The sequence below is a fragment of the Mustela putorius genome, unplaced genomic scaffold (assembly GCF_011764305.1).
Source record: "Mustela putorius furo isolate JIRA1106 unplaced genomic scaffold, ASM1176430v1.1 tig00003901_pilon_pilon_pilon, whole genome shotgun sequence".
Lineage (NCBI taxonomy): Eukaryota > Metazoa > Chordata > Mammalia > Carnivora > Mustelidae > Mustela > Mustela putorius.
In genome coordinates, this window is record NW_025422049.1 from 17,249,869 (window position 1) to 17,273,191 (window position 23,323).

The window sequence follows — 23,323 nt, forward strand, 5'->3', positions numbered from 1 at the left end:
CCAAACAAGGGGTTTTCCTCTTGCTGCTTTTGAGATTCTCTCTTTAACTTTTGACAGTTTACTTATAATGTGTCTTACTATTGATCTTTTGGGGTTCATCTTACTCAGGTCTCTATGGTCTTTCTTGATCTGAACATTACCTCCCTCAGATTAGGGAGGTTTTCAGCCATTATTTAAATAAATTTCCTTCTCCTTTATCTCTCTCTTCTCTTCCTGGAACCCCTTATAATGCAAATGTTTTTGAGATTTATGTTGTCTCACAGGTCCCTTAAGCTATCTTTACTTTTTAAGTTTTTTTTTCCTTTTTGATGTTCTATTTGGGTTTCATACTTGTCTTCTAGAGCACTTCCTCTGCTTCATATAGTCTCTTTTTCAACACTCTCATGTACTTTTCAATTCAGTTATTGTATTCTTCAGCAAAACAGCTATTTCCCCCAGTCTTGAAGGAGTAGCCTTGTGTAAAAGGTACAACTTATCCATCAACTTTAGACCTAAGTTCCTTGTTGTCTCTCAAACCTCTGTCTAAGCAGCATAAGTCATTCTTGATATGTCCCAGTTGTTGAGGGTGTGCCAAGACCTGCCAGTGTCCTAAAGGGGGGGATCACAGTTAGGCACCTAGTTTCAGGCTGATTGGAAGCTAGATCTTCAGATAGCAATTTAAAGTATGCAATATATATGGTCCTGTGGTACCATAATAGTAAATCTTGCTGGCCTGCAAAGTAGATGGATCTGGAGGTACTGGAAAAGTCAGGGCTTCAGAAATGTATCACATCCTTTCTGGGAGGTACCAGCAAGCCGTAGCAAGGCTGAGGAAGGATACAAAGATGGCATCCTCCAGCCTACATTCCCTGAGAGCACCCCTGTAGCCTCTAGATGTATGCCAAACTTTAAGTCTGCCCCTCAGGCTGAAGCTCCAAGACAAGTAAATAGGCCTTTTTCACAGACAGACTGGGGATTTGTTTCAGTGCACTGTGTAGTGTTGTGGAGGTGGCACTGAGCAGGTGGTAGCATGCCAATAACTGTCTCTCTAATTGTTATAGTCCTATGGGATTCAGGAATGCAAGCTCCTGGCCACCAGAGCCAGATGATTAAGGAGTGACTCCAGTATGGACTGCATGCACCTGCTGGCTTTTATGGGGGCCATGAAGAGCACAGAACTGGTATGTGGCTCTTTTGCAGGGCCACAGGAGAATCCAGGGCTGGTGCTTGCCTGCCATATTTAGTGGGGCAATGGGAGAGTGCAGGGCTGGCTACACTTGCCAGTACTATCAAGGTAAAAGGAGAGTACAGCTCAGGTCATGATCCCAGGGTCCTGGGATCGAGCCCCACATTGGGCTCTCTGCTCAGCAGGGAGCCTGCTTCCCTCTCTCTCTCTGCCTGCCTCTCTGCCTACTTGTGATCTCTGTCTGTCAAGTAAATAAATAAAATATTTTTTAAAAAATGCATCTCAGTTCCCCTATAGCCCTTTGGGATATAAGCCCCTTTGGTTTTCAAAGCCAGATATTTTGGAGAATGGTCTCTCTGTTACAGGTCCCAGGGGTTAGGGTGCTTGATGTGGGACATGAACCCTTAACTCCTCAGGGAGGCAGTCCAGATTTGTAAGATCCCTTCTGATTGTGGATCACCTTAGTGGGGGTGGGGTTTGGATGAGACCATATCTCTGCCTCTGTTACCTGTTGATGTGACACTTTTATTATTTGTTGTGAAGGAAGCTGTTCAGTTAGTTTTCAGGTCTTTTTCAGAGAGAATTAATTGTTCCCTATGTAGCTACAGATTTCCTGTGTCCATGTGAAGAGGTATATTCAGTACCTTCTTAGGCTACCCTCTTGTACTGCCCTACCAGTATCCTTGTTTTTAACAACTTACTAATTATAGAATTTTTTTCTTACACTTGACATCCTCCAATCATACTATTATGTCTCCTGAAACTTTAATTCTACTCTCTTTATAATATAGGCAGTCTCACTTTGCACAATAGTATGGAACTATTAAAATGAAGATGCAAGCTAAAACCATGTAAAATATATCATAATAATGAGAAAAATATGATTGTTCCACGACCTTTAAAAGTTTTTTCCACAACTTTTTTTTTAAGATTATTTATTTATTTATTTATTTGACAGACAGAGATCACAAGTACTCAGAGAGGCAGGCAAAGAGAGATTGGAGGAAGCGGGCTCCCTGCTGAGCAGAGAACCAGATGTGGGGCTCAATCCCAGGACCCTGGGATCAGGACCTGAGCCGAAAGCAGAGGCTTTAACCCACTCAGCCTCCCAGGCGCCCCTTCCCACAACTTTAAAATCTCCCTTCACGTAAGTTATACATGTATAGAGGAAAGTCATATATTGCTAAGTTTGTTTTCACTAACTTCCTTGTCTGCATCTCTAAAGTCTCTCAATGGTGGCAGTGTCAACATTCCTATGGTTGGCTATGTTTCTGTAACGCTATTTATATTAGCTTTAAATGTCACTTCCAGTGTTATCACTTCCCATTTTTGCTGCACTTTCATCTTTGTTGGTTAATTTACTCTTTTGAGTAGCCATACTTTTAAAATTCCACATTGGCTTATCAATGAGAGACAAAGAGAAAACAAAACTACATGCTTTGTTATTAGGGCATTAAGCGAATAACATTTTCACAATGACTAATCACTGACAGAATTTGAAAGAAATGAAATAACCGTTCACTGAACATGATACACAAGTTATGTATATAGTGATTTATGGATTGAAAAGCTAACAGACCGTGGTAACATAAGTTCGAACTATGTTGTTGTGGACTGATGTTATTTAACTATATTGTGTTAACAAATTTGTGCGTATCAGAACTGTGCAAAGTAAGAACTGCGCTATAAAATCTTATGTTTCTCAATGTGTCACCATTATATGATAAAACAATACCATCTGAAAGAAACTACAGACTATTTCACATACAGGATTTCTTTGTTTCATCAACTCTGAAAGTATCTAAGTTTAGTGTAGAATTTGCTTACTGAAATATACTTGAAGGGTGCATAGAGAAAGAAATGAAGTTAACCTCTTGCTTAAAGAGTTGAATATACTATGGATATTTGCCAATTGAAACATTTTTTTTCCACTGACATTCATTATAAATTAAGATATGAGTTATGGAATTTAGTTCCATTATATAAATGTTGAGATTTGCTCAGCCCAGAAAAAAATATTTATGAACAATTTAGAAAAAAATTTAAATGGAATTTCAAATCAATGAGTAAAGAATGGAATCTATAACAGATGGGATTGGGTTATCTGGATATTTATTTTGAAAACATGAAGTTACTTCCTCACCTCACACAACATAGAGAAAGAAGCTCATGGATTAAAGATGTGAATATGAAGAACAAAACACACAAGTACTGGAAGAAAAGACATAGTTCTATTTTTATAATATTATTTAAAAAACAGAAGTTTGTATAACAATCAGAAAATTATGCTCCTGATCTTTCCCACCAACTCTGCTTCCCCAAATCTCTCCTATCTTAGTATGTAGCAACTCCATTCTCATACTTGTTCAGGATAAAAACTTAGAGTCATCCTTATCTTTCCTCTCAGAGTCCATGATATCTCTCCTCTAATATTCCATAAAGTAAATCTCTCTGTCTTGACCTGGAAAATAATATTCAGATTCTAAATGTTTCCTATCATTTCCACTGTTACCACCCTATTCCACACTATCAAGATCTCTGGTCTGTATTATTTAAATAGTGTCATAAGCAGTCTCACTGTTTTCATCCTTATTCCTCTATGATCTAGTTCCAAAATAGGAGCTATATTCCCAAATTCAAGTATAATCATGTTACTCCTTCCAGTCACTCCCCATTTCACTCAGGAGTAAAATCCCTTTCTATGATCTATAAGGCTCTAGATAATCTATCTCCCATTACTAACCTGATCTCATCTTTTACTTTGTTTCACCTAATTCTGCTTAATCCACACTAGCCACCTTTATGTTCTTCAGACATGTCAGGTATGCTCTCTCACCTCAGGGTGCTTGAATGACTCATTTCCTCACTGCATGTCACTAGATCGACTGTGTTCAGAGCAGCTTTCTTTTACTACTCTATTTCAAAATTTAACAATTCTCAGCAATTCCTATCCCCAAGCCTCACTTAACTTTTGCCATACCTTCTAACACACTATAAACATATTTATTTTATTGACTAGATGCAAGCTCTGCACAGGCAGTAAGTTTGTTTCATTCATTTTCTATCTCTAGCACCTAAAGCAGTACCTGGCACCTCACCTCACATACTTATTAGGTACATTTTAAATGAATGAATATATAAAAATGTAAAAATTGCCCATGTAAAAAATTTGTACGCTACATGATAAGTGTACAGTAAACAGGGTTATAAGACAAACAAATGACTGACTGGGAGAAAACAACAGATATAATAGACAATAGATACATCTTTATGAAGTACTTCTATAAATCGATAGGAAATACACTGGGTGTGGTCCATAAACAATGAATCTTGGAACACTAAAAAATAAAATAACATTGAGAAAGGAAAAAACAAAAAAATTTAAAAAGATTTTAAAAGATGACCGAAATGAGGAGGACTCAAGATGGCGGAGAAGTAGCAGGCTGAGACTAATTCAGCTAGCCGGAGATCAGCTAGATAGCTTATCTAAAGATTGCAAACACCTGAAAATCCATCGGCAGATCGAAGATAAGAAGAACAGTAATTCGGGAAACAGAAAAACAACCACTTTCTGAAAGGTAGGACCGGCGGAGAAGTGAATCCAAAGCGTCAGGAAGATAGACCTGGGGGGAGGGGCCAGCTCCCGGCAAACGGCGGAGCAACGGAGCACAAAATCGGGACTTTTAAAAGTCTGTTCCACTGAGGGACATCGCTCCAGAGGCTAAACTGGAGCGAAGCCCACGCGGGGTCAGCGTGGCCTCAGGTCCCGCAGGGTCACAGAAGGATCGGGGGTGTCTGAGTGTCGCAGAGCTTGCGGGTATTGGAACGGGAAAGCCGGCTACAGAGACAGAGCTGACAGTAAGCTCGCAGCTCGGTGTTACCTTGAACCGGTCGCAGGCTCGGTGAGCTCGGAGCGCGGCCGGAGGTCAGGCAGACGGGAGTAACTGGGCGCTGTTCTCTGAGAGCGCACTGAGGAGTGGGGCCCTGGGATCTCGGCTCCTCTGAGCCGGAGACCAGGAGGCCGCCATTTGTATTCCCGTCCTCTGGAACTCTACGGAAAGCGCTCAGGGAACAAAAGCTCCTGAAAGCAAACCCGAGTGGATTACACACCCCCGCCCCTGGTAAGGGCTGTGCAATTCCGCCTGGGGCAAAGACACTTGAGAATCACTACAACAGGCCCCTCCCCCAGAAGACCAACAAGAAATCCAGCCAAGACCAAGTTCACCTACCAAGGAGTGTGGTTTCAATACCAAGGAGAGCAGCAGAATTCCAGAGGAGGAGAAAGCAAAGCATGGAACTCATGGCTTTTTCCCTGTGATTTTTTTTTAGTCTTGCAGTTAATTTAATTTTTTTCTTTTTCATTTTTTGTTTTTTTTCTCACTTCTGGTAAATTTTTTTTTAACTTTTACCTTTTTCTTTTTTAATGTTTTTTAACTAGTTTATCCAATATATATATTTTTTCTTTTTTATATTTTTCTTATTTGTTTTCTTTTTTAAAATTCTTTTCTTTTCTTTTTTTTCTTTTTTATTTTTTTTTTCCTTTCTTCCTTTTTGAACCTCTTTTTATCCCCTTTCTCCCCCCTCACGATTTGGGATCTCTTCTAATTTGGTTAAAGCATATTTTCCTGGGGTTGTTGCCACCCTTTTAGTATTTTACTTGCTCCTTCATATATGCTTATCTGGACAAAATGACAAGACAGAAAAATTCAACACAAAAAAAAGAACAAGAGTCAGTACCGAAGGCTAGGGACCTAATCAATACAGACATTGGTAATATGTCAGATCTAGAGTTCAGAATGACAATTCTCAAGGTTCTAGCCGGGCTCGAAAACGGCATGGAAGATATTAGAGAAACCCTCTCGAGAGATATAAAAGCCCTTTCTGGAGAAATAAAAGAACTAAAATCTAACCAAGTTGAAATCAAAAAAGCTATTAATGAGGTGCAATCAAAAATGGAGGCTCTCACTGCTAGGATAAATGAGGCAGAAGAAAGAATTAGTGATATAGAAGACCAAATGACAGAGAATAAAGAAGCTGAGCAAAAGAGGGACAAACAGCTACTGGACCACGAGGGGAGAATTCAAGAGATAAGTGACACCATAAGATGAAACAACATTAGAATAATTGGGATTCCATAAGAAGAAGAAAGTGAGAGGGGAGCAGAAGGTATACTGGAGAGAATTATTGGGGAGAATTTCCCCAATATGGCAAAGGGAACGAGCATCAAAATTCAGGAGGTTCAGAGAATGCCCCTCAAAATCAATAAGAATAGGCCCATACCCCGTCACCTAATAGTAAAATTTACAAGTCTCAGTGACAAAGAGAAAATCCTGAAAGCAGCCCGGGAAAAGAAGTCTGTAACATACAATGGTAAAAATATAAGATTGGCAGCTGACTTATCCACAGAGACCTGGCAGGCCAGAAAGAGCTAGCATGATATTTTCAGAGCACTAAACGAGAAAAACATGCAGCCAAGAATACTATATCCAGCTAGGCTATCATTGAAAATAGAAGGAGAGATTAAAAGCTTCCAGGACAAACAAAAACTGAAAGAATTTGCAAACACCAAACCAGCTCTACAGGAAATATTGAAAGGGGTCCTCTAAGCAAAGAGAGAGCCGACAAGTGGTAGATCAGAAAGGAACAGAGACCATATACAGTAACAGTCACCATACAGGCAATACAATGGCACTAAATTCATATCTCTCAATAGTTACCCTGAATGTGAATGGGCTAAATGCCCCTGTCAAAAGACACAGGCTATCAGAATGGATAAATAAACAAAACCCATCTATATGTTACCTCCAAGAAACTCATTTTAAGCCCAAAGACACCTCCAGATTTAAAGTGAGGGGGTGGAAAAGAATTTACCATGCTAATGGACATCAGAAGAAAGCAGGAGTGGCAATCCTTATATCAGATCAATTAGATTTTAAGCCAAAGACTATAATAAGAGATGAGGAAGGACACTATATCATACTCAAAGGGTCTGTCCAAAAAAGAAGATTTAACAATTTTAAATATCTATGCCCCCAACGTGGGAGCAGCCAACTATATAAACCAATTAATAACAAAATCAAAGAAACACATCAACAATAATATAATGATAGTAGGGGACTTTAACACTCCCCTCACTGAAATGGACAGATCATCCAAGCAAAAGATCAGCAAGGAAATAAAGGCCTTAAACGACACTGGACCAGATGGACATCACAGATATATTCAGAACATTTCATCCCAAAGCAACAGAATACACATTCTTCTCTAGTGCACATGGAACATTCTCCAGAATAGATCACATCCTCGGTCCTAAATCAGGACTCAATCGGTATCAAAAGATTGGGATCATTCCCTGAATATTATCAGACCACAATGCTCTAAAGCTAGAGCTCAACCACAAAAGGAAGTTTGAAAAGAACCCAAATACATGGAGACTAAACAGCATCCTTCTAAAGAATGAATGGGTCAACCGGGAAATTAAGGAAGAATTGAAAAAAATCATGGAAACAAATGATACTGAAAATACAACGGTTCAAAATCTGTGGGATACAACAAAGGCAGTCCTGAGAGGAAAATATATAGCGGTACAAGCCTTTCTCAAGAAACAAGAAAGGTCTCAGGTACACAAACTAACCCTACACCTAAAGGAGCTGGAGAAAGAACAAGAAAGAAACCCTAAGCCTAGCAGGAGAAGAGAAATCATAAAGATCAGAGCAGAAATCAATGAAATAGAAACCAAAAAAACAACAGAACAAATCAATGAAACTAGGAGCTGGTTCTTTGAAAGAATTAATAAAATTGATAAACCCCTGGCCCGACTTATCAAAAAGAAAAGAGAAAGGACCCAAATAAATAAAATCATGAATGAAAGAGGAGAGATCACAACACCAAAGAAATACAAACTATTATAAGAACAGGGACGCCTGGGTGGCTCAGTGGGTTAAAGCCTCTGCCTTCGGCTCAGGTCATGATCTCAGGGTCCTGGGATCGAGTCCCGCATCGGGCTCTCTGCTCAGCAGGGAGCCTGCTTCCCTCTCTCTCTCTCTCTGCCTGCCTCTCCATCTCTACTTGTGATTTCTCTCTGTCAAATAAATAAATAAAATCTTTAAAAAAAAAAAAGAAATACAAACTATTATAAGAACATACTATGAGCAACTCTACGCCAATAAATTTGACAATCTGGAAGAAATGGATGCATTCCTAGAAACATATAAACTACCACAACTGAACCAGGAAGAAATAGAAAGCCTGAACAGACCCACAACCAGTAAGGAGATTGAAACAGTCATTAAAAATCTCCAAACAAACAAAAGCACAGGGCCAGACGGCTTCCCGGGGGAATTTTACGAAACATTTAAAGAAGAACTAATTCCTATTCTCTGAAACTGTTCCAAAAAATAGAAATGGAAGAAAAACTTCCAAACTCATTTTATGAGGCCAGCATCACCTTGATCCCAAAACCAAACAAGGATCCCATCAAAAAAGAGAGCTATAGACCAATATCCTTGATGAACACAGATGTGAAAATACTCAACAAAATACTAGCCAATAGGATTCAACAGTACATTAAAAGGATTATTCATCACGACCAAGTGGGATTTATTCCAGGGCTGCAAGGTTGGTTCAACATCGGCAAATCAGTCAATGTGATACAACACATCAATAAAAGAAAGAACAAGAACCATATGATACTCTCAGTAGATGCTGAAAAAGCATTTGACAAAGTACAGCATCCCTTTCTGATCAAAACTCTTCAAAGTGTAGGGATAGAGGGCACATACCTCAATATCATCAAAGCCATCTATGAAAAACCCACCGCAAATATCATTCTCAATGGAGAAAAACTGAAAGCTTTTCCGCTAAGGGCAGGAACACGGCAGGGATGTCCATTATCATCACTGCTTTTCAACATAGTACTAGAAGTCCTGGCCTCAGCAATCAGACAACAAAAGGAAATTAAAGGCATCCAAATCGGCAAAGAAGAAGTCAAATTATCACTCTTCGCAGATAATATGATACTATATGTGGAAAACACGAAAGACTCCACTCCCAAACTGCTAGAACTTGTACAGGAATTCAATAAAGTGTCAGGATATAAAATCAATGCACAGAAATCAGTTGCATTTCTCTACACCAACAGCAAGACAGAAGAAAGAGAAATTAAGGAGTCAATCCCATTTACAATTTTACCCAAAACCATAAGATACCTAGGAATAAGCCTAACCAAAGAGGCATAGAATCTATACTCAGAAAACTATAAAGTACTCATGAAAGAAATTGAGGAAGACACAAAGAAATGGAAAAATGTTCAATGCTCCTGGATTGGAAGAATAAATATTGTGAAAATGTCTATGCTACCTAATACAATCTACACATTTAGTGCAATTCCTATCAAAGTACCATCCATCTTTTTCAAAGAAATGGAACAAATAATTCTAAAATTTATATGGAACCAGAAAAGACCTCGAATAGCTAAAGGGATATTGAAAAAGAAAGCCAACGTTGGTGGCATCACAATCCCAGACTTCAAGCTCTATTACAAAGCTGTCATCATCAAGACAGCATGGTACTGGCACAAAAACAGACACATAGATCAATGGAACAGAATAGAGAGCCCAGAAATAGACCCTCAACTCTACAGTCAACTAATCTTTGACAAAGCAGGAAAGAATGTCCATTGGAAAAAAGACAGTCTCTTCAATAAATGGTGCTGGGAAAATTGGACAGCCACATGCAGAAAAATGAAATTGGACCATTTCCTTACACCACGCACAAAAATAGACTCAAATGGATGAAGGACCTCAATGTGAGAAAGGAATCCATCAAAATCCTGGAGGAGAACACAGGCAGCAACCTCTTCGACCTCAAAAGACAACTGACAGAATGGGAGAAGATATTTGCAAACGACTTATCAGATAAAGGACTAGTGTCCAGAATCTATAAAGAACTTAGCAAACTCAACACCCAAAGAACAAATAATCCAATCAAGAAACGGGCAGAGGACATGAACAGACATTTCTGCAAAGAAGACATCCAGATGGCCAAGAGACACATGAAAAAGTGCTCCATATCACTCGGCATCAGGGAAATACAAATCAAAACCACAATAAGGTATCACCTCACACCTGTCAGAATGGCTAAAATCAACAAGTCAGGAAATGACAGATGCTGGCGAGGATGCGGAGAAAGGGGAACCCTCCTCCACTGTTGGTGGGAATGCAAGCTGGTGCAGCCACTCTGGAAAACAGCATGGAGGTTCCTCAAAATGTTGAAAATAGAATTGCCCTATGACCCAGCAATTGCACTATTGGGTATTTACCCTAAAGATACAAACGTAGTGATCCAAAGGGGCACGTGCACCCGAATGTTTATAGCAGCAATGTCCACAATAGCCAAACTATGGAAAGAACCTAGATGTCCATCAACAGATGAATGGATCAAGAAGATGTGGTATATATACACAATGGAATACTCTGCAGCCATCAAAAGAAATGAAATCTTGCCATTTGCGACAACATGGATGGAACTAGAGCATATCATGCTTAGTGAAATAAGTCAAGCAGAGAAAGACAACTATCATATGATCTCCCTGATATGAGGAAGTGGTGATGCAACATGGGGGCTTAAGTGAGTAGGAGAAGAATCAATGAAACAAGATGGGATTGGGAGGGAGACAAACCATAAGTGACTCTTAATCTCACAAAACAAACTGAGGGTTGCTGGGGGGAGGGGGTTTGGGAGAAGGGGGTGGGATTATGGACATTGGTGAGGGTATGTGCTTTGGTGAGTGCTGTGAAGTGTGTAAACCTGGTGATTCACAGACCTGTACCCCTGGGGATAAAAATATATGTTTATAAAAAATAAAAAGTTAAAAAAAAAAAAGATGACCAAAATGTAAGGTCTGAGCCTACTAAGTTTTAACTTAGGCAAATTATTCAAACTCTCTTTAAAAAAATTAGAAATACACAACCAAATCCCCTCCTAAAAATGAGGCAAGAGACTACTGGGTATTTACCCTAAATATACAAATGTAGTGATCCGAAGGGGCATGTGCACCTGAATGTTTACAGCAGCAATGTCTACAATAGGCAAACTATGGAAAGAACCTAGTTGTCCATCAACAGATGAATAGATAAAGAAGATGTATATATACACAATGGAAGATGTGGTATATATACTATATATACACAATGGAATACTATGAAGCCATCAAAAGAAATGAAATCTTGCCATTTGCAAGGATGTGGATGGAACTAGATGGTATCATCTAGTGACTTAGTGAAATAAGTCAATCGGAGAAAGACAACTATCACATGATCTTCCTGATATGAGGAAGTGGAGATGCAACATGGGGGGTTTGGGGGTTAGGAAAAGAATAAATGAAACAAGATGGGATCAGGAGGGAGACAAACCATAAGTGACTCTTAATCTCACAAAACAAACTGAGGGTTGGTTGCTGGGGGAAGGGGGGTCAGGAGAGGGGGAGGTTATGGACATTGGGGAGGGTATGTGCTATGGTGAGTGCTGTGAAGTGTGTAAACCTGGCGATTCACAGACCTGTACCCCTGGGGATAAAAATACTTTATATGTTTATTAAAAAAATAATAATAAATTTTAAAAAAATTTTAAAAATGAGGCAAGAGTATGAAGAGACAATTTGTAGAGGAGATAAAAGCATAAGAAATCTCATTCATGATTAGGAAAATTACATTTAAACAATGATACTCTACTTTTCACCCATTAGACTGACAAAATTTGAATGGTTAATAATATCCAATATTTATAAAATGAGGACAAAATAGAAAATTCCTAATACTGATCAAGATATTATGGAGCAGGAGAGATATTTAAAAGAAAAATTAGTAATTATCAATATTAAAAAGGTATATATATATGAGAGGTTCCAGCAACTCTACTTAGAATTTATTCTATGGCAATATTAATATTAATATTAATAATCTTAAGATATGTATCTTACATATGTATGTAAGATATGGGTAAGAATCTTCAGAGTAACACATGTTTGTAATCATGAAAATAGAGAAACAACTCAGTGTTCATTCATAATAGGTTAAACTATTTATGGTCAATCCATACACAAAATACTATATAATTATGAAAACGAATGAGGCATTAATTAATGTGCTGAAAGAAAGTTTGCTAAGACTTCCTAAGTTATGATAGCTGGGTCCAGACAAGATATGTAGTATGATTTTATACGTGTAAATAAAAATATAAGAGACCTACATTTGGTAGATCCAGCATCATTTTCTGAATTAGTAACTGAGTAAAAATGCTTCCATAGTTGTAAGATGCTTTCCATTCTAAGATGTACCTCAATATCAGAGATTTTGCATATAAAAAAACCTGAGTCTTAATATTGATGAAATATCTAAAATATATTCATGTTTATATACACATAAAGTATCTTCTGTGGACAACTACTAAAAGTGGTTAGGGAAGAACTATGAATTTAAGGTATGTAAATGTGTGGAGAGAAGACTTCTCATTTTACGTTGTTTCATACTGGTTGATTTTTAAAATGAAGTTTATTGGTTACTATTAATATAAAAACTTTAAAAGACAAAAACCTAAATGAACTTACCTTTTGATCTGGATATTTCACTTTTAGGAATCTATACAGAATAAATAATTATACATGTGTCCACAGATATGTCTAAGAATATTCATTCTGATATTAATTACAACAGAATATCATGCAACTATTAAAAATAATGTACAGTGTTATGATAAGTACTGGGTGTTATACCCAACTAATGAACTGTTGAACGTTACATCAAAAACTAACAATGTACTATATGCTGGCTAACTGAACATAATAAAAAAGTACAGTGACAAAGAAAATTGTATAAGACATAATAAAAAAGAAAAAAATATAAGCGATAAAGCAAATAGAGAATAGTGTGTATTCTATGACTCTATGCATATATAATACATGTAGAAAACCCCAAATTTTGTATATATACATAAAAATATTATGGCAAGGGATTCAAATCTATACACTATTATCAGTGGATCTCTACAGGTAAGGGAATGGAATAAAGAAGATATGTTATTAAAGGGATTTTCACTTTTACCCTTGATATGTCTGTATTATCATTTTTTAATGTAGTCATGTACTACTGGTAAAATTTAAATAGAAGAGAAAATATTCAGCATCATTTCAATAGACTTTACACTGTTAATTTGCAGTTAATATGCAGAAATTTCTCTTGATTATCTCTTACTATAAGTTGACTGACTATGCAATCAAACTAAAATTTTTTGTATACTATTAAAAAGAAATTACCTTTAAAACATTCAAATTTCATGAGTTAAATCATTGAGCAACAACAAAAAAGAGAGACAAAGCAAGAAAGAGACTCTTAACTATAGAGAACAACCTGATGGTTACCAGAGGAAAGGTGGGTGGAGGGATGGGTTAAATAGGTGACGGGGATCAAGGAGGGCACTCGCTGTGATGAGCAGCAGGTGGTATATGGAAGTACTGAATCACTAAATTGTACATGTGAAACTAATATAACATTGTGTGTTAATTATACTGGAATTAACATTAAATTTTTTTTAAAAAAATTAGAAAGTAAAAAGGACAGCTTAAAAGGAAAAAAAAAACCCACATTATTCAGTACATTCTTATCTCAGTAGGAATTTTCATTAATTCCATGGAAGGTTAGTAATACCATTCTTTTTGTAATATTTCCTAGCTTTGTGGTCTGCCTGAATGATTAAATAGTATTGTGAGACAAATGATTAACCAGGAGAAAATATTTGTGATATATATAAAATAGACAATGGATGAATCTTCACTAAAGAGTACTTCCACAAATCAGTAGGAATTATTACTTTTTTACATGGAATTAAGGAGCTATCAAATATTCATTGAGTCTAATGATTCTAACATATGTTCTAAATTTGACTGAGAAACACTACCAAAGTGTTCACACTGACTAGGTACGTGAAGGGACATGTAAAACTGTTTTAAGTGTACTACCTCTCATATGCCATTAGGAATACTACAGCATTTCATTAATTACATGAGTTACTTTGTCTATAAGTCTCTTCATATTAGTTAATAATAATATTAGGATATAGATCAATATTTCCCCACTAAGTTGGGAAAAGAAAACCAAAGCTAGGCAGGAATACACCTTTGGTTTATCAAATTACACTCAGAGATTAAGATAGAGGGAAAACAAAGAAATCTTCCCCCACACACCTTTTTGGATTGGCTACAAACTCTAAAACATAACTCCTTACAATGTAAGAGAAAGCAGGAGGAATGAATTTTCAGAATATACCATGTCAACTGTGTAGTTTGTTTAATGTAGAATTAGGAATGAGCACAGTATTTTTCAAAAAATCATATCTGCTCAGGTATATGCCTAGAGTAGAATTACCTTTGGGCCAGGAAGACCAGGAAGACCAATGCCTGAAACACCAGGATCACCTTTTTCTCCTTTCTGTCCAGGTAATCCTGGGGAGCCAGGTTGTCCAGGAACTCCAAGAGGTCCAGGAGACCCTTTCACACCCTGAGGGCCTGTTGAAAATATGTAATATGCATCTTTTTTACAAAATATGCTTTATTCATGGCATATCTATGACACGACTAAGGGGAAAGGTTTTTTAAAAATACCTCTGCAAATTCTGAATTATATAATAATCTTTTACAACCAGGATTATTTAAAAGCCTATTTTTCAAGGAAGTTTAAGAGAAAGGGGTACAGTGAGAGAAAATATACATATTTGTGGATCCTTACTCTTAAGGTTTCTGAAACTCTGTCCCTTAAATCACATTTCAAATATTTGTGTGATGAGAAAACTCTACCCACTGACTATGTCTATTACTGTGTCAGTTTGATTCTATCAACACCAGTCTCTATTTTAATAACAAAGAGAATGAACCATCTGCCGTTAATGAAATTAAATATTTGGGAGACTTTCATCACTCACCTGGAAAACCCATATCACCTATGCTTCCTTTAAGTCCAGGAGGTCCTGTAAGTCCTGGATTCCCAGGAAGACCAGGGTTACCTTTGGGGCCTAGAAAAGTTAAATTGATTAAATTAAGACAAGTCAGCAATATTGAGGTTGCCTGGTTTCTTGGAGTGGGTTGTAATTATAATGTAAGCCTGGGATTAGATGGATGAAACCTTAATAAATGATAAAGTTCCACAGATCCAACTCAGCATAAAACAGGCAAGAGGTACCTAAGAAATCTCCTTAGGGACATATTACAATATAAACATAGTAACAGAGGTCTCCTAATACAAATCAGTTTTTAAAATGTGAAAATTTTACCAGGACACCTCGTTTCTTGCTCTAAAACAATTCCAATCACCTGAAGTCCTATTTGTATTATGTGCATACTACCCTTACTGTATTTGCCACAGATAAATCCAATATAATGAGTCTGCTTTTAAAAGACTGAGAAGTAAGTGGCTTTCCCACATACGTCTGGTTATGTGAAAGTGGTAAATGGAAAGTGGTATCCTGTTATGATATACTTCCAGTACATTAGGCCAGGGATAGATAAAGGTTGACAGAGAGGTACTAACTCCCAACAGTCATGGCTGCTGTGTTCATACATTCTTCCTTGAGCTCAGGTGCCTGAGCTGTGGTGTCACATACGGATTTTCTAAGGACCACAATGTTGCCTTAAACATTTTTTCTTTTATTTTTTCTTTCATACTGACTTCCAACTTGGGGAAGAGAATGCAGAAGATGTGAAGAATAGAAAGGAACTTATATATTAAGGCGATGTAGTACAGAGTCTAGAGCAGAATAACTGATCTGAAGGACTCCTATGAGAATGGAGACCAGCTGCTCTTTATTCCTTTCGGCCTAACTAAGAGAAAATGGCTCAAGAAGCAGCAAGAGTTTTCCTAGAAATAAGAAAAAAATCCATGTTGACTCTAAGGGTGATTAATGCTAAAAAAGACTACCCAGGTATGTTGTGAAATTTTTGTCCCTAGAAACTTTAAAAAATATAATCAGCAGCCATCTTTACATGGTTTAATGACTGACTTCTCTAAAGGCAGTACCTAAAAAAAGCTAAATTTTTCAGCACCTGCCAGATAACTGCCTCACTAATATATGTTGCCGTGTATGTAAATAAAACACACCACCTTATTTGGATGTACTTCTCATTCTGTATACATCCTCACTGCTCACAAAAAGAAGAAACTGAGCAAAGAAAAATATCCTACAAACCTTGTCAGTTAACACGTGGGCCAAATGGCAATATTTTTGCTAAAAAAGAGCTCCACATCTCAGTAGCTACTCAAGCATATTGTCATGATCCGATCCAAAACATCATCACACATGATAAATACATAATTACTTTCCTAGGATTTAGGATCAGCCATTCAATTGCTACAGGTGGTCTGTCATCCTTACCTGATGGTCCCGGCAATCCAGGTTGTCCACTCAGTCCAGGTTGCCCTGGGTCTCCAGGCAAACCCTGGTAACCTTTTGGCCCTGGAACTCCAGGAATACCTTCCAATGATGAATATAAGGAACACAAGTTAGGTTGATATCATTAATCCACTAAAAATAATTTGGGAAAGCAAGCAACCCAAATTCTGAACTATGAATGAAATATAGGAACCCATGATATTCTGACAGAGTAGGAGCCAATAGCGCTGGACACATTAAACTCCTCCACTTTTTATGTAGCTACGATTAAGAAACTCAAGTCACTCAGTAACTAAGTCATTTTCCTCTTTGGGCCTCAGTTTTTTCCACTGTAAAATGAAGGAACTGGGGCAGATTATCTTTAGGCTATCTTTTAGATTCTACAACTATCTTTAATAATCTTATTATAATATAGATTACTGCCTCTATTTTACAGAAGGCAAAATTGAAAGAGAATGCTTGTAAGGACTAATGCGAGAAATATATCTCTTTTTAACAGTAATAAAAAATTAGGTGGCCCTACCTCTTTTGTGATGACATACAAAACCACACTAATGTCTTAAACTCTTTTTTGAGGAAAAATCCCACCAAATTCTGCTAATAGGTAAACATAGTATTTGTGTACACACATACACCCACACATACTCACAAGCACACATGAGCTGACAAAAAGAGCCACAAACTTTACTGTAAGCTGCAAATAAACATGGCTAATTTTAGAGTTCCATGTTGTCTGAAAGGCTATTCTATATAGACTGGATTGTAAGCACTTTATTTATTAATTTGTGCTTACCTACATTTTTGATGCCTTGTTATGTTATACTTTTATAAAAAGAAAAAAGAATTTTTTTTAATTTAAAAAGTCAGTGTAGGGGTGCCTGGGTGGCTCAGTGGGTTAAAGCCTCTGCCTTCGGCTCGGGTCATAATCCCAGGGTCCTGGGATCGAGCCCCACATTGGGCTCTCTGCTCAGCAGGGAGCCTGCTTCCTCCTCTCTCTCTGCCTGCCTCTCTGCCTACTTGTGATCTCTGTCTGTCAAATAAATAAATAAAATCTTAAAAAAAAAGTCAGTGTAATACTCCATATCTTATTTGTTTCTAATAAAATAACTATAGCAACACAGTTGCTCCCTAAACCTTTCAGCAACCTCCCTCATGGCTGAGCTGGCCCAGCTGTTCTTAATCCAATACTTGTTTATTCTGCCAAGGCAACAAAATAACAATGAACTGGATTTAAAAGCCAAGTATGATATGTATATCAAAACACTGCAGGGCAACAATGTATTATTCCTCCCCATCTGGTCTCAAGGGAAAAAAAAAATTAAGGGACCAGCAAATTTCCCAAACACTGAAATCAATTTTTCAAGTGATTCTGGCTATATATGCTTTCCTCTCAACAACATATTGCTTTCTGGAAAGCCTGAAGGTGACTGCCTTAAGTCTATTTTAAGAGTTCATGGTTTGTGACAAGTTAAACTACAAAGAAAACACTTAAATAAAAGTTGATCACTCAAACAATACAAATCAGGTGAAAATTTTCATTACCAAAAATTTGACGTGCCTTTTGTTGGTGACTTCTACACTATAAATCACTTTTCGTGCTATTTAAAATGAAACTTGAGATATACCAGTAAATACATTCACAAATAAATGTATTACTTACCTGGTAAGCCAGGGTCCCCCTTCTCTCCTTTTGAGCCCAGTAGATCTGGATCCACTGGTCCAGGAGGGCCTGGAAGGCCAGGCTCTCCTTTACCACCTTTTTCTCCTACAGGGCCAGGAGGTCCTGGCTGACCCTGCAAACCATCATCACCTAAAACCAACATTGTGGAGAGGACACAACAGATTAGATTCATCCTTCCAGGATTTATGCCTATAAAGATTATTATAATATTCTCTATATATCTCTATATATAATCTATAAATATTATTCATATATTCTGTAATTTAGTAAGCCACTGACCACCCAAAACACTTATGCACTATGGTTATTGTCTGAGTAACTTGAACTCACATCACATTTTTCCACTCAAATAACACTCCCTCTATTTTCTGGGGTTCTTTGACAATAATAGAAACTGTAAAAAAAAAATCAAAATTCAATCCCCATATTTTATTATTTTGAGATAAGCATTTGCAACGTTTCATGGTATTCAAACTGTGCATGCCACCAAATCGAAAATACAATGTACTTAAATGCCATGTCACATAAGTGATGAATCACTGAATTCTACTCCTGAAACCAATATTACACTCTATGTTAACTAACTAGAATTTAAATAAAAGCTTTTAGAAAATACCATGTCACAAAGAAACAAAAGTTAGCATTGCCCATTGTAAAGCACTCAAAAATATTCTATATTGACACAAAACAACGTTTAATTTTCTCTCTCACATGCATCTACCAGCCAATTCTGAGTATTACCTTTGATACCAGGAACACCACTCCTGCCAGGAATTCCCAAAGGTCCTGGTGGGCCTGGAGGTCCCATCATACCCATTTCACCTTTGGTACCTTTGAAGAGTATCAAATAATTAACTTTAACTTTCCTTGACCTTGGAAAAATAAAAGATAACTTTTAATATGTCAACTGGAAGACTACTGAGTGTTACTGGGCATTAAGTTTTACGCCTTTTCAACTGCTGTAACTTTGGCAACTACTACTGCTGATATAAATGAATAAAAAGACTCTGGGGCACCTGGGTGTCTCAGTCAGTTAAGCACCCGGTTGTTGATTTCAGCTTAGGTCATCTCAGCATCCTGAGATTGAGTCTGCAGTGGGCTCTGCACTGGGTGTGGAGCTTACTTAAGATTCTCTCTCGTTCCCTCCTCTTCTGTCCCTCCCCAATCCTGGGCTCACACTCTCTCTCTCAAAAAATAAAAATAAAAATAAAAAGACTCACGGTGGTAGCTAATCTCCAAAGATTGCCTCACAATGCACCACACTTCCCAGAATACACAACCTTGTGCAGCCTTCTGTCCTTGAATTTGGGCTGACTGTGCCTTGCCCTTGACTAAGTGACACTGTATGACTCCCAAGGCTAGATCATAGGAAGCCTTGCAGCCTTCACCTGGGACTCTTAGAACGCTTGCTTTTGATTTTGGGGATTCTCTCTTTTGGGAAGCCAGCTGCCTCGGAGAGCAACTACCCTGAATTTACCAGAATGTAAGGATCCCAAGCCATGTGAAGGAACATTATGGATAATGAGAGACCATTTGAAGAGGCCAAGGAACATGCAGTTGTCAGAGAAGTGCCATCATGGAAGTAGATCCTTCATCCCAACCACTCCAGTTGGTGCCATGTAGATCAGAGATAAATGACCCTACCAAATCATGTCTTAACTCCTGACCCACAAAATCTTGAACAAAATAAAAAGGTTGAATTAAATCATTAAATTGTGGGATCATTTTTTATACAGCAATATGTAACCAGAAATCTCAGCCAAAAAATGTAATGAAAATAGCAAACTGAGTTTCCTGCAAAGATATTTAACACTTTTCCTTAAGGGACAGTGTCAATTCAGAAAAGTACGAGAGAATAATATATAAGAATCATATTAAATATGTTTTAACTTCCTGAATCCAAAACCAGAGAAAACTTTAAATGAAGTACCTGGAAATCCAGAGGCACCTGCTTTTCCTGGAAGCCCTGGTGTTCCTGGGGGTCCCATAGGACCAGGTGCTCCAGGAATTCCTGGACTGCCTCTCTCTCCAGGGGGTCCTGGAACATCAAACCCAGGAGGCCCTGGGTCTCCCTTCTCTCCTGGTATTCCATGCAGGCCTAGTTAATACAACACCAATATTAACAAGTTTTGAAGCAGTTTTAAGAGCTGTATCTGATTATTTTTCTAGCAAACAAGTGATAGACTCCTGTGTATAACAAACCTAACAGTGATTCAGAGATACTTTTGGTATCAGGCATATAAAATGACCTAACAATCAAACTTTAGGATTTTCAAGCATATTTCTCTATGAAAGTGCTTCTCAAATTATTTCCAGTGAACAACCAACATTTTCTTAAGTCCTGGTCCACCATGGGCAAATATTTTCATAAAACACAATAAAAATTACTAAAAAAATACTAAAATAAAAAGCCAAAGTCATACATGACTACATTTTGGTTATTATATTCAACAAATACAATTACACTGTCAAATTATCACATAAGTTTCTAAATGCTTACTCTCAATTTCTTCTAATTCCAATGCAGACTGGTAACAAGCATTTTGTGATTTGACATTGGTCCATTGACTGCATTTGGATTTGCACACTCTAAGGTACTATGGATTATTAGGATATATTTCTATAATCCATAAAAATGATCCATTACTGAATAAGCCCATTACATGGACATTTTCAACTTTATTTCTGTTTCATTTTACATGTTATCTTGATAATACATTACACCATCAGTTTTGTTGTTAAATTTTGTTTCTCAGTATTTCAACCAGGATTTCACAGAAAAAAATATGATACTGCAAAAATATTTAACCTTAGTAAGTTTTGCAAGACTGAACTACTCCAAGAGACAAGATGATTAAAACTGATTATATATTCAGGGAAAAGAATTACTCTGCCAACGTAAGACGAGTTTCCACTCCAATTCCTATTAGGTATGTCACTTTGTGAGTCACATAGGTAGGTGATAGGTAGGTCAATATTGTTGACCTACAACTGTTAAATGGGGATACAATTGACTGGAAGCTGGAGGCTGAGCCAGGTGACCATTCCAAAGTGTCCCTTCAACAGTAAGACCTAATTTTGAAGACCTAATTGTTGAAGATTCAGAGGTGATTATTTTTATAATAGAGCAAGATGCTGGGATTTTAAGATCTGTTTGATGTCATATACCAGCATGTCCTTAAACCAATAAAATTGACTTTGAAGATTAGGGAATTCCATTCAGTTTGCATGTCATAATGGTTCCAATTATGTCATTTCATTGAAAATACTACAGAAAGGGGAGAGATATATTACATTATTATATTTGTGACATATCATGAGATACCTAATAATGAACACTATTACAACTCTATCTGAATCACTGCCTACTGTTATAGTTGAGTTTTCAAGATAACTCATTTGTCCTTTGAAATACGCTCCACAAAGTAATGGAAAAAACCCAAAGACTTAAACCTGGACAAATCTTGTTTGTTTTTCATGTTTAAAAAGCTTCACTTTAAGATGCAGCTTTTGAGAAAGAACTACAGTACCTGGTAGACCTGAAGTTCAAGAGGCAGGAGTTACAGTTCAGCAGCAAGATGAACCACCCCAAGCAGAAGCAAGTTGCAAAAAAATTGATTAGGTTAAGAAAAAAACTAAGCATGTAAAGATGAGAACAAAAAAGTCCACAAATAGAAGTTATTAGATACTGATTCACAACTACCGTGTATTAGTAATAATGAGTAAAGAATTTATTTTAGGCATTCATTTAGATGTTCATATAGCAATATTCTATAAATGAAATATATATGTATAAGGCATTCATTTTAGGCATTCATTTAGATGTACATATATATGTACATATATACATATATATTTCATTTTAGAATATAAATGTACATATATACATATATGTATGTATATGTGTACATATATTCATATATTAATACATATATGAACATGTATTCATATGTGAATACATATGTACACATATATACATATATATAAAAGAGACAATGAAATATTGACATTCACAAAAAGTAATGCTTTTTGATAAAGACCAGCTTTACATTCTTGTCCCTGATCCTTAGATTGCTTTGAATAATCCTTTTGGAACTTTAGCTCCTAAAGATAAGTTAGAATTTAAAGCTAAATTTGATTTTATACTATAACAGCTTTGGTACAGAAAACTCAATAATTATTAGCAGATGAGTATAATTAAACAAACTGCATTACTAGCAAAGATTTTTTTCATTGTTATTTGTAGTAGTAACAGCTGTTATGCTGTACTTCTCATAGCATAGATCTTTTCCATGAATACTGTCAGAAGTAGGCATCCTGTTAAGATCAAGAATGAAGAGAGTCAACATAAATTCAAAATCTCTGCTGAATCTCCTTATGTAATAACAGGAATTATATGGCTATATATAGAGAGAGTAAGTACATTAGGGGCATATAGATGCAGTCAAATGGGACCAGTTCGTAAAAAAGGGGAAAATTCCAAAAACACATCTGTGAGAATTTTACTTGCGTGTGCGGGTGCGCGCACGTGCATGCACACTCCCCTACCCCCCACCCCCCACCCCAAGGGCTTGATAGCTGAAAAACGTTAGAAAACTTCATAGATGAAATGGGTTAGGAAACTTCCTCTATGAAATGACATGACTAATTCCTTGTTTCTTTGTTTCACATTAGTGGGGATGAGGTTGAATGGATTGCACTTCTTCCTGAGACTGGGCAAACATTACAATACATTTGGCTCAGGTTAAGGTATGATCTGTGGACATGGAATTGAGTATATTTAACTGACCTCTTAGAGATTCACTAAAGCAGCAATCTTCTAGCTAATAGCCAGATCAAATAGCAAGAATCAACAATTTCCATTTCTGCCTGGATTAGTAGAGCATGGAATGAAAAGCATTCTGCTTCTTATCCTCTGGCATTTTTTCTTTTATTTCCCTGCTGTCAAATGAGGACTTGATATTCAACAGTTCCTTAATTTATAAACATGCATTAAACTGTGTATCCTGCCTTGGAAAAGAGAATGACAAATAGTAAAGCTT

General features: G+C 37.0%; 1 protein-coding gene across 4 annotated transcripts in view; it reads right to left on the minus strand.

Moving 5' to 3' along the window:
* COL4A5 (collagen type IV alpha 5 chain) overlaps positions 1 to 23,323 on the minus strand; it is a 255,574-nt gene that overhangs the window by 46,731 nt on the left and 185,520 nt on the right. For all 4 annotated transcript variants that reach the window (XM_045068340.1, XM_004769034.3, XM_004769031.3 and 1 more), the window contains exons 31-36: positions 20,212 to 20,379; positions 19,023 to 19,112; positions 18,261 to 18,410; positions 16,583 to 16,681; positions 15,137 to 15,226; positions 14,584 to 14,723 (exon numbers count right to left, since the gene is read on the minus strand). In XM_045068340.1, the coding sequence (XP_044924275.1) occupies positions 14,584 to 14,723; positions 15,137 to 15,226; positions 16,583 to 16,681; positions 18,261 to 18,410; positions 19,023 to 19,112; positions 20,212 to 20,379 (737 nt within the window). The remainder of the gene's footprint in view (positions 1 to 14,583; positions 14,724 to 15,136; positions 15,227 to 16,582; positions 16,682 to 18,260; positions 18,411 to 19,022; positions 19,113 to 20,211; positions 20,380 to 23,323) is intronic.